The sequence below is a fragment of the Coenobita brevimanus genome, chromosome 105 (genome assembly GCF_032717465.1).
Source record: "Coenobita brevimanus isolate Jiangsu-jjx chromosome 105, ASM3271746v2, whole genome shotgun sequence".
Taxonomy (NCBI): Eukaryota; Metazoa; Arthropoda; class Malacostraca; order Decapoda; family Coenobitidae; genus Coenobita; species Coenobita brevimanus.
Window position 1 is genome coordinate 5,569,739 of NC_137058.1, and position 11,870 is coordinate 5,581,608.

At 41.9% G+C, this 11,870-nt stretch overlaps 1 protein-coding gene across 1 annotated transcript; it reads right to left on the reverse strand.

The window, feature by feature from the left end:
- Nucleotides 1-230: 230 nt before the first annotated feature.
- LOC145416339 (putative carbonic anhydrase 3) lies at nt 231-10,965 on the reverse strand. The gene is made up of 9 exons (XM_080285338.1): nt 10,845-10,965; nt 9,176-9,268; nt 8,496-8,627; nt 7,687-7,848; nt 6,766-6,904; nt 5,642-5,814; nt 4,949-5,106; nt 4,238-4,324; nt 231-254 (listed from the first exon to the last, which is right to left on the reverse strand). Exons 1-9 carry the CDS (start codon nt 10,963-10,965, stop codon nt 231-233), a joined length of 1,089 nt encoding a protein of 362 aa, XP_080141464.1.
- Between the last annotated feature and the right edge of the window lie 905 nt (nt 10,966-11,870).

The window sequence follows — 11,870 nt, forward strand, 5'->3', positions numbered from 1 at the left end:
TATGGGATTGCCTTTTATCCTTTTAAATTATCTTTTGTTGGTTACGGCGCTTTAGAGGTAATTTTTACTTAACACGCAATTGTACAACAGCCTCATCAAGGTACTACTTTTGGAAATTTCAATGCTTCGTAAACTATAAGGAAAGTCGAGGAAGGAAACAGCTGATGAAGTAAACTGGTTCTCATGGTGGTCTTGAGTCTTCTCGTGAACGATATAACCAGTTCAGCATCCTAGGGCAAGTAGACGAAGTACAGCTGGAACAGGGATTACAGGCTTTAACAGTATGATTAGTAACATAATATTAGATTGTGTTACAGCTTTAACGCTACAGAATTATTTAATGTTATCAATACCAATAAAAAAAATATCAGTAATCCATGGGTGAAGTTCTCGAAAATGTTTATGGTCAGTTCCCTGGCATAACCATAATCTGTTTTTGCAGGACGGACAATTCAAGGAGATTGCCGAGACTTCTCGTGCTTCTTGTTCCTCCTCCACTAAGTAAATAGGTAAATAAATAAATAAAGATAATAATAATATTAAGAATAATATAGTTACGAAGGAAAATTGTCGTATGTTATATCTGTTTTCTGCAGGAAACACAAGCTAGTAAAGGAGGGTTCAAAATGTTTCCTTGTCTCCAGTTCATCCCACAGAAACAAATCTAGGCTTCGACAAGAAATAGATCGTAAGTATATTTTAGAATCCGACTCCAGAGTCCTGCACATTCCCCTTTCAGTTCCACGGGTATGGGTAAGTTTCCAGTTTCAAGTAGTATCTTAAAATCCCAAAACTTTGTTCATGAATTTTGAAAGTTCTTATTCCATACTATTTCTTCTACAAAGAGGTACAATCGAACATAAACACCACGTTCTTCGAAACCTGAAGCCTATTTGTAAACGAGTAACTGGAGGGAACTGTGCATGAGAGAAAAAACAAACAAACTCACCTGGGAATAAGGACTCACTGGGGAAAAAGAATTGAACTAGGAAGAAGAACTCACCAGAGGGAAAAAGAACTCACCCGGGAAAAAGAAATTTGGGAAAAGAACACCTATCTATCTAGCTATTGCCAGACGCCTCAATCCCGTTTGGGATGGCCACAAACAAATCGCCTCCAAGTCTCCTTGTCCCCCGCCGTTTCACTGCCCTGCTCCCAACTCACACCCCCATCTCTCATATACCTCTCCACCCCATCCCTCCATCTAATCCTCGGCCTCCCCCTCCCTCTTCCCCCCTCCACCTCACTCACATACACTTTCATCGTCAGTCTTTCACCCTCCATCCTCTCCACATGGCCAAACCACCTCAGTGTGTTCCTCATAACGCTTCCTATCACATCCACATCCACACCACAACGCTCCTTTATATCCTCATTCGTCAGCCTGTCTCTCCATGTGACTCCACAGGCTCCTCTTAAATAACTCATTTCCACTGCTCTCACTCTTGACTTGTGTCCTTCCAACAACGTCCAAGCTTCACTTCTATACGTTAGAGTTGGTATCACAATACTGTCATGTAGTGACTTTTTCACTCCCATGCTCACTTCCTTGTTTCTTATCATTGCTTTCAAAGAACCAGCAACCTTTCTTCCCTGCTGTACCCTTTCAAGGACTTCACCCTCCAAACCTCCATCCTTACTCATCACACTACCCAAGTACTTAAACATACTCACATTTTCCAATTCCTCACCATCCAACCTCACTGTACATTCACTGACTTCACCTCTCTCAAAGACCATCACTTTACTCTTCCCTACATTCACCTTTAGATTCTGTTTCTTACACACTCTCCCAAACTCATCCACCAAGCCTTGCAGCTCCCCTTCGTCTTCACTCAACAACACAGTATCATCTGCAAACAACAGTACAGGGAGTTTCCAAACACTATCCTCTCTCACCAGGGCCACTCCAACATCCACTACCCTACCTTGTACCTCTTTTATTATCCCATCCATGTACAGATTGAACAACCATGGAGACATGACACATCCCTGTTTCAACCCAGCTTTCAAAGAGAAAAATTCACTTAGTTCACCATCCACACGCACTGCAGCCTTCGTACCATCGTACATACTCTTCACAGCATTCAACAAATTCCCATCTACTCCATATATTCTTAACACTTTCCACAATCTTTGTCTATCCACCCTGTCATATGCTTTCTCCAAATCCATGAAAGCCGCATACAACTTCTTTCCCTTCTCTAGAAACTTTTCCACTAAAGATCTAAGAATGAATATCTGATCTACACAACCTTTCCCCTTCCTAAAGCCTCCCTGTTCTTCTCCAACTAATTTCTCTGTTCTTTCTCTAACTCTGTCAATAAGTATCCTACCATACACTTTTCCTATTATACTAAGAAGATAAATGCCCCTATGATTACCACACACTTCTTTTTCCCCTTTTCCTTTGTACAAAGGAATAATTATACCTGACTTCCAATCCTCCGGGACTCTACCTTCCTCCCTGGCCAATCTGCATATCTTCCACATCCATTCTACTACTATCTCTCCCCCATGCTTCAGCATTTCACCACACACTCCATCAATTCCTGGGGCTTTCCCTGATTTAACTTTCTTCATTGCTTCCACAACTTCTATTCTACTGATTTCTTCCTGTCTTCTCACCTCCCTCCTTCTCCCAGCCATTCCCCAGCCACTTATATTCGCATTACTTCCATCCTCCATGTTCAACAATTCCTTAAAGTGTTCTCTCCATCTGCTCACTTTTTCTCTCTTCTCCACTAGTAATCTACCATTTTTATCTTTCATTCCCATGCTAACTTCACTTCCACCCAGTCTTACTCTTTGCATCTTTTCCCAGAACATTTTCTTACAGTCCCTCCACTTTGCACTCAAATTCCTTCCAAATTCCTCATCCACTCTCTTCTTACTCTCTCTTACTAATCTTTTCACCTCTCTCTTTCTTTCTACATATAACTCTCTCTTCCGCCTCTCAACTTCTTCTACGCCCCTATTTCTTATCCATTCATTGTATGCTTTCTTCTTTTGTGCCATAGCCTGTCTCACCTCTTTAGTCCACCACGCTGTTCCTTGCACCCCCCTCCGTCTTCTCTTCCTTCCACACACCACATCACCTGCTGCACATATTTCTTCTGTAAATATCCTACACACACCTTCCACGTCTCCCATCTGCTCCAATTCATATTTGCCCAATCGTTCCTCCACCTATACTCTGCCTGTTTCTCATCCTCTTGTAACCTTTCCACTCTCCTTGCAACTACTCCTTCCTCTCGTCTTTCCCTTCTTCTATTCCTCCATCTTACTTGAATCCTAATTCTGGCCACCACCAAGTAGTGGTCAGAAGGTCCACTCCTCCAACCTCTATAAGCTTCTGCATCCATTACACATCTTCGCATCCTTTCATCCACACACACATAATTAGTCATTGCCTTCCTTTTATTCAGTTCACTACCCACCCTTCTCATCACTCGCCATGTATACCTGTGGATCATTTTATGCCTGAAGAGGGTATTGGCTATCATCAACCCCCTCCCAGCACAAATGTCCACTAACGCACTCCCATTCTCATCTATCTCAGCAGGCACACCCCACTCACCAACTATTCCATCCATCTTCACATTCCCAACTTTACCATTCATATCACCGATCAAAAACACTCATTCCTTCCAAACTTTTCCATGCACACTTCTACATTTGTCCAGAACTCTTTTCTCACTCTTCTAGCACGATCTTGCATTGGCGCATACACACACACAATCGCCCACATTTGTATTCCAACTTTCAACTTTACCCACACAATCCTTGACCCAACTGATCCATACTGTCTTATGCTCTTCTTCCATCTTTTACTCACAACTATACATACTCCTTCCTTTGCCCTCTCATTCTCACCTACTCCTGCACATATACCCCATCCATACTCCCATTCTCTCACAATTTCTCCTCTCCATTTTCAGTTATTTCACATACATCCACTTTCGCACCCTCAAGCACCTGGACAATCTCTTTCTCTTTCACCTCATCATTCGCTCCTCTTCCATTCCATGTACTCATTACCAAGTCCTTTGTCCGGTCCTGGGTCGTCATCGTTTTGTCAGTCCTTGTCCGAGGCTTCTTGTTTGTTTTTTTAGTTAGTTGTTTTCCGGGGAGGGGCACTAATCCTCTGCCAAGAACTCACCTGTTAAAAAGAACTCTCCTGGGAAAAAGAGCTCAGCTAAGGAAAAGGAACTTATCTGGCGAAAAAGAATCTCACCGGTCTGTTACCGAGAGGCTGAGGAGGACGGAAGTTGTCAACCATGGGATGTCCGTGCGCGTCCTTCAGCTTGCGGAACGCCGCCATCTGTGGGGGTATAGCCACACCACCATTTTATGCTTGCTAACCACAGACGATTTTATGCGGCTATGAGAAACCCCAACAATTCCAAATGTTTAAAATCCTGAGTGTAACAAACGCGCTTGACCCCTTCACAACGATGACGTCCTGTTTGTTTATTCTTGCTACCTAAGGAGACCTCTTTTAGTGAAGGGCTTCGTGAAGACTGTATCAGACATCTGTTTGAAGAGTCATTCCTATGCAGAGTACAGACATCTTGTGGCAGCAAGGATAAAACAGAAAAGACATCATTGTACTGAAGGGACTAAATGCTCCAGCACTAAAGGCAGCACAAGAGAATATTTATAATGGAGAGAGTAAGGGTATCGCAAGTGTAACTGTCACGACAGTCTTTTCACATTAACCTGGCCAAGATTTTCGTCCTTTTGCAGTCTACAGTATTTCACCAAAAGCAGAAGAGACAATGTCACAGTCCTACACCCTTTCCACAGCACTTCTTAGTGAGTAGAATTATATATTCGAATGTTAATCTATTGTTACAGCTAAGCAGTCAGGATAAAGAGATGGCAATTTTAGGCCAAGCTAGAGTAAAAGGAGTATAGGAGAATATATCAGCTCTTATCTTCTCACCTGTGTAGCCGATATGTTTAGAGTGTCACTGAAGACCGTCCACACTACCGCCTCGTTGCAGGGCGGTGTGGTCAGAGAGCCTTTGTAGCGGTAGAAATTGTTCCTGTTTTTGGGTAGGAAGGTCGACAGCGGCAAGGACGAAATGGTGTCCTCTTGACCTGATGGTAAAGGAACGAATATGAAGGAATTGGGCTTGTCCACCACGGAACTTGATGCTTTGTGAGCCCAATTTCTTCACATTCGAGAGAGAGAGAGAGAGAGAGAGAGAGAGAGAGAGAGAGAGAGAGAGAGAGAGAGAGAGAGAGAGAGAGAGAGAGAGAGAGAGAATTACACGGCATTACATGCTTTCGTCATTTTCGTGAAGATATGAACTTGATGCTTCGTGAGATGTAAACCTCTACTTGTACTTCTTTCAGTCTGATTCAGAGCTGGTGTGTCTCATCTCTGATTTAAGCTTTCATGTATCACGTAAGGTATTTCTGATTAAATTTACTGCCAGCCTCTTTACTACTGTTTCTTAATACAAACATCTTCGTCGGGTGGTTGCACTACATCCTGTCCATATCATTACATCCACCTGTTTCATTCAGAAGGTTGGTTGGAGAAGAGAGAGAGAGAGAGAGAGAGAGAGAGAGAGAATTACATAGTACTACATGCTTTCGTTATTTCAAACAAAACAACGCAAAATATCACATGGTTGGGTGACGCTGGCAAGCTTTGATATAAGTCCTGCGAGTGCTGTGTTGTCTTGCTTAGTGATGGTAAAGAAAACCCCCAGTACCGCCAGACCGTCCTCATACTTAGTGGCCGTTTCTAGGTCCTTGTAACTCTTCTTGTAATGCAGAAGGTGGACCTCGCACGGGTACCTGAGAGCACAGCACAAGCAGTATTATTTTCTCCTTGTCTGTCTGCCACTCTCTCTCTCTCTCTCTCTCTCTCTCCCTTTCATGCTGTTATATTCCATTGATTTAAGTTTTATATCCATCTGAGAGAAAGGCACTATTCTTCTGTTTTATTGTACTGTTTGGTCCCCCCCCCTTTTTTTTAATTATTTCTTTCTCTATCGTCATACTTGATCTTCTGCCTCCTCTACCATACTGTCTCTTCCTTTTATTTCTTTCATTTCTCCTCATGTCAGCATACTTAATCTTAGTCCTCTATGTATCATATGTTTCATCCCACGCTTTCCTTTATTTCTCCTCCTGTCATCATGCTAAACCCTCTGGCTCCGTTATCAGACTGCCTCATTCCTTTGTTTCCATCATGGGGCCGAGCTAACCATTGTTCACTGATTCATCCCTGTCTGCCATGCACTATCCCATGCCGTCTCAGTGTAGTCTAAGCTCTACCTCCTTGTTTCACTTCCCTCTTGCCTGTCATCCTTCATCCTCTCCTGCTTCAAGAGCTTTATTGCCTAACAACAGCCTAACTCCGACTTGATCACTCTTTTACTGCTGCCGTACCCCTTCTTTCTTACCTCTGCCTAACTTCATCCTAGTCGCTACCATTCTCCACTCTAAATACCACCATACTTCACCTTAACCACTGCCATTCTCCACACTCCACAGCTTTATTGCCTAACAACAGCCCAACTCCGACCTGATCACTCTCTTACTACTGCCGTGCCCCTTCTTCCTTACCTCTGCCTTACTCCACCCCAGTCGGTACCATACTCCCCTCTAAATATACTTCACCTTAACCACTGCCATTCTCCATACTCCACCCCAATTACTATCATACCCCACCCTACTCATTGCCATACTCCACCCCAACCACCTCCATACTCCGCCCTAATCACTGTCTAGCTCCCAACTTGCCTTTTTTGCTGGATCGAATGCTCTGAGCCAACGGAGTTATTGGAACCCCAGTGGAAGTGAAGCTGCTCGAACTCATATTCGCCGTCGAGATTCCCACCACTCACATAGGGTGTGTTCGACATGTTCAGCGTGACCTTGACTGCCAGTAAGGAAATACCTGTTAGTTTTCAATCCGAATAATCGAAGAATTTGTGTCAATTTTTAAATAAATTAATTTAAAAATCTTGCCCTCTAAACCTACATGTGTGAGGTTATTATACTTGCTGATAAGAATGTGGATGGTAATCTGCGCATCAGTATTTCCTGATTAGATTAAATTAGCTTACGTAAGAACCAAGTGAGAAGCTGAGAACAGCAGACTCGGTCGTGCTGCAAACATTAACAAAATTGGCCAAGGAAGCATTTTCACAGTTAGTTCATTATCGTTTGATGGAAGTGGATCTCTCACACAACATAAGTACTATGCTGTGGTTGCATGAAATTCGATACTCCTTATTTATGAGGTAAGCATGAGCCTCCTTGATCATTAGTCAAATTAACCCTTTCATGAGGCTACAATTGGCTATCAAAGGAGCAGAAAAGAATTCAAGATGACTGTCAGATGAAAACAAACTGACCATAATCTTCAGAGTATGAAAACTGACCCTAATGGATAACCAAGGACACCTCAAAGGATTTCACAACCCAATGATGAAAGAACTATACCCTTTTTACATTAACCTGGCCCAGATTATAGTACGTTTACAGCTTCATTCACGTAGATTACTGAAGGTAAGAGGCAATTATACGCCTATACGTCCTTCCCATAGCACTTTTTCGTGACTAGCATCATATTTTAATGATATGTTTTTGCAACTCAGTAATGAAGATATAGAGAGGGCAGTTTTAGGCCAGGTTAGAGTAAAAGCAGTACAAGCGTACCTGTGTCTCCAGTATTATTGATTTTGACTGATGTTGGCTTAACGTCGTAGTTAGAGAACTGGAAGGGCTTCCATGTCGTCTTCAGTGTCTTGTTGTAGAGCTTAATGGGAGACTGGCGCAGACCTCCGCAAAATGAGTAATACTCTGGCCAACACTTCGGACCTGAATGGTGATACAGTAGGTCAGTAGATGTGTGTGTGTATGTGTGTGTGTGTGTGTGTGTGTGTGTGTGTGTGTGTGTGTGTGTGTGTGTGTGTGTGTGTGTGTGTGTGTGTGTGTGAGAGAGAGAGAGAGAGAGAGAGAGAGAGAGAGAGAGAGAGCAGGAAAATGGGAGTCATGAAAGTTGGAAAAAGTAAGTCAGCGAAAATTTACCCATCGTAAACAATTTTATCCCCCTAAGCTGCAGCGGGTCTTTCAGGTCCTTTAAAATCAATTCAGGTCACCCACTTGCACAAGAGATCGATTCAGGTCAACACAGATTGCTTTCAGGTCATGCTTCTTATCCTTTCTTTGAACCCCGTCACTGGGAAATTAATTATAAGGCTTGTGTAATGCCAGAATCTCCCATCCAGAAGTTTAATCTTGAAACACCACCACTTGTATGCCTCCACGAGCATTCCTGTTTATTCACGCACTCCAAAATGCAGCTAAAAAATAAAAATCTAAGCCTAAACCTTACTACACCCCCCTTAACCGACTCTCGTCTCCTCCCCTGGAATCCTGTTTGCTCCTTCCGCCCCGTGAATATTCTATGATCTTGTTTGCTTGGCTGAGATGATGTGGGCGTGAACTGTCTCATTTCCACATACCTTCCATGCGGGAGTGGAAGTGGGACAGCCCCCCACTCTCTGGACCTGTGCAAGATCCAGATTGCCTGTTCATAAATGCGAATACTTCCCCAGACACGCTCAATCGGGCATGTGGCCCAGAACGTGGTGATGCTGTGGGTGTGAAGGTGTTTTGATAACCATCTGTTGACTTATGACAAGCTTTACTTTTTTTAGAGTCTGGAACGTATCTAAGAACCAGACTGTCAGTCAGTTACTTGCTATTTTTGGAAACGTGGCAATCAACTCCCGTAGAATATATAGCTCCCGAATTTAGCGTTTGTATTTATTTTTTTTGTAACTTTTTTTTTAACATTTGCAGATGACTCTTTCCAATTTTCTAAGCGTTTTCCAAGAAGGCTGTGTTACTGGAATGATAGGGTAGCTTCACTGTCTTTCATAAGAGATGGCAAATGAAATATATCTCCAAGCCCAGCGTAAGTCATTTCCTTTCTTCTCAGTCTTCAATAAACCACCTCCACTGCCATCTGACACGCAGTACAACCTACCTAGTATTGCCCTAGCATTAAGTTTATTGCTGGCTCCCGGCTGTTTGTTGCATTTGGTCATTTGGTTACAACCTCATTTCAACCAGACATTTGTTCATATTTGTTCCTATGTGTTTACGTTGGGTAGTTCTTCACACATACTTTGCTACTTACCGGTGTCACCTTTGTAGCTCCAGCCGCATTTCTTCTCCTGCCCTTCACAGTCTTCCTCATCGTCCACACAGACGCATTTCCCATCCTCCACACCTGCGGATGGGAGGCAAGAGGTACTGACATTAATTTTTCTCTGAGGTATGATTCGCTCCAGCATTGACATTCTTGTGATGCGAGTTCGGGAGGTTTTTCTTTTTTGTTTCTTTTCTTTTGTTTGAAACTAATCCATTAATGAACTTACTATACTTAGATATCTAACCCGCTACCATGATATACCGAACGTAGATCAGAATGTACGTATGTGGTTAGGAATGTGCAACAATCAATCATGTGGTCAGAAAAAATATGTATTTCTCTGCTTCTATTCAACGTCGCCCACAAAAAGAAGTCCTTTGTCCTCTGCAACTTCTTAAATTATATTGAGAAACAAACCAAACCCTATCCAACGATCCCGTGCATGTTCTGCAGAATACGTTTATCTTGGGTGATGGAGGTTTTCAGAACCAAGATGTCTGTACCACATAAGCGATTTCTGTTATTACTTTGGAAACACAGGTGCCTTCTGTTCCGCTGTGATTTTATATTTGAAACGGTAATTGTCTACTATGAATATGTACAAATATTTTCAATGAACCTTAACAAGTAAAACAACAATTACCGTTTGTCTGTTTAATATAATTAGGCCAATATTGAAATAAAACTATACAGCCAACATCACTTTCTACTCAGAAATAAAAGAAACATTTTATTAACTTTCATATAATAAGGATCACGGCGTGGAATATCCTTTACGTTGCTCCTCTCCCCGTTGAGCATTGATTACACTTTGATGCTGTAAAATGTGTTCATCAGTGTTATAAGGGACTAGACATAGGCTACTTCAAACCCCTTAAATCCAGAGAGATTCCTCAAAAACCACATATAACTGTTAGGCAGAAAAAAGGAAAAAAGGAAGTTCATGGACTGATGTGATTACGTATTCTAAACCCTACAGACTGCATCAGAATTACTTAAAACTATATAAAACATGAGCGTTGATTTGTCTTATACCTAACAGCTGTTCTCGCTGCATCTGATGATGATGATGATGATTGACAACTTTGATGGTAATGATGATGATGATGGCTACCTCCAAGCTACTAGTATACAGTATACCGTACATACAAACACCACCACCATTAATAACCCCAGACACGGATCATTTGCTGAACACCCACATAATCGTCACGTTATCATTGCGTCCTTGCAGACAAAAAATGAACACCAATAATAGGCTGAAGCAGGAACTTAGAGCTCTATATTACTTTTACTCTAACACACAAAAATAATAATATTAATAAAAAAAAATAGTAATAATGATAATGAATTGGCGCTATCAGTTAAATATTCTGGTGTATAAAACAAAAGACAGGAAACTTCTCGCAAACTGAAAAAAAAAAAGTTCCAAACCCCAGTGATCCTTACAGGAATTAATTATTTGATGGGCTGTCATGGGATTCATATCAGAGGCAAAGCTCATTCAGTAACAGAAAAGAGAGCATAGACTATCATAAGATGAAAAAGTAAAATCACACATCATGATCCGAAAAGCTGTTCAGTTCTAATAATTCAAAACAACCTTCGAAAGCAGTAGACAATATCGGTGAATTTAGTTATAATGTCAACTTACGTTTATTTATCATGTTTGACTTCGGTGCAGGAGATTCATAACGCCGTGCCAGAGCAGACTGAGCAGGTGGAGGGAATGCGAGATAGAGTGTGGTGATGACGATGAGTAGTAAGAGCCTCATGTCGTGCTGTGGGTGTTGGGCTAGATAGCAATTACACCTGTGGGTAGGTAAGAACAGAAGCTAACACGGGGAGAGGCAATGAACAAGGCATTTGATTTATAACATGTTACTTTCTAATCATAGAGTATCGAGAGTGGAGCTGTCGGCACCCACGACGAGAAAGACGTCGGTAATTGTGCTGACTTACAGACCTAAATGCAAATAAAACGTGATTCGTTTATTTGATATTCCCCGTGTAGGGAACAAATCCTAAAGGAAATTATGACCAAGCACAAGGAATTTTATTTGTCAAAATCTTGTTTAGATGTATGTAGTTATGTAGCCATAACTGACAGAACTATAATCCTTGATATTGTACAACCTTTCATTTTAAATAGGAAAACTTGTGGCCATCCATCCATCAATCATCGAATACTATGTCGCCCCATGAGAAGCGTAGGAACCCGGGGCTAGGCGAGTTGGTCCTGATATTTAAGACAAGAGCGACCAGCCTCACTCATCCGTGAGTGGTATTACGTGAGCCATAAACCCCAACCACCCCTTGGATATAAAGCTACACAGGCTCAATCCGATTGTAGCACCTTAATTAACCACTAAACCACCAGGTGCATTAATTTGGTTATATGGTTACCACCCAGCATAGTAAATGGTTTCCTGGAGTACAGAAAACCTTTTGGCTTGTCACTTAATGTAGAGTCATCCATAAGCAGAAGGAAGAGGAAAGAGTGAAAGAAAGGAAGAGAGAGTATAAAGTCACCTATAGGTAGAAAAACTTGTGGCACAAAGGATAATTCTGAGAGAGAAACTATAGAAATTACCAAACAGACCAGGCACCTCTGTTCGACTTACACTTCAAACTTTTGTTGCATAGAGCTGTTTCGGGAATCACTGAATTTCCTTGTACT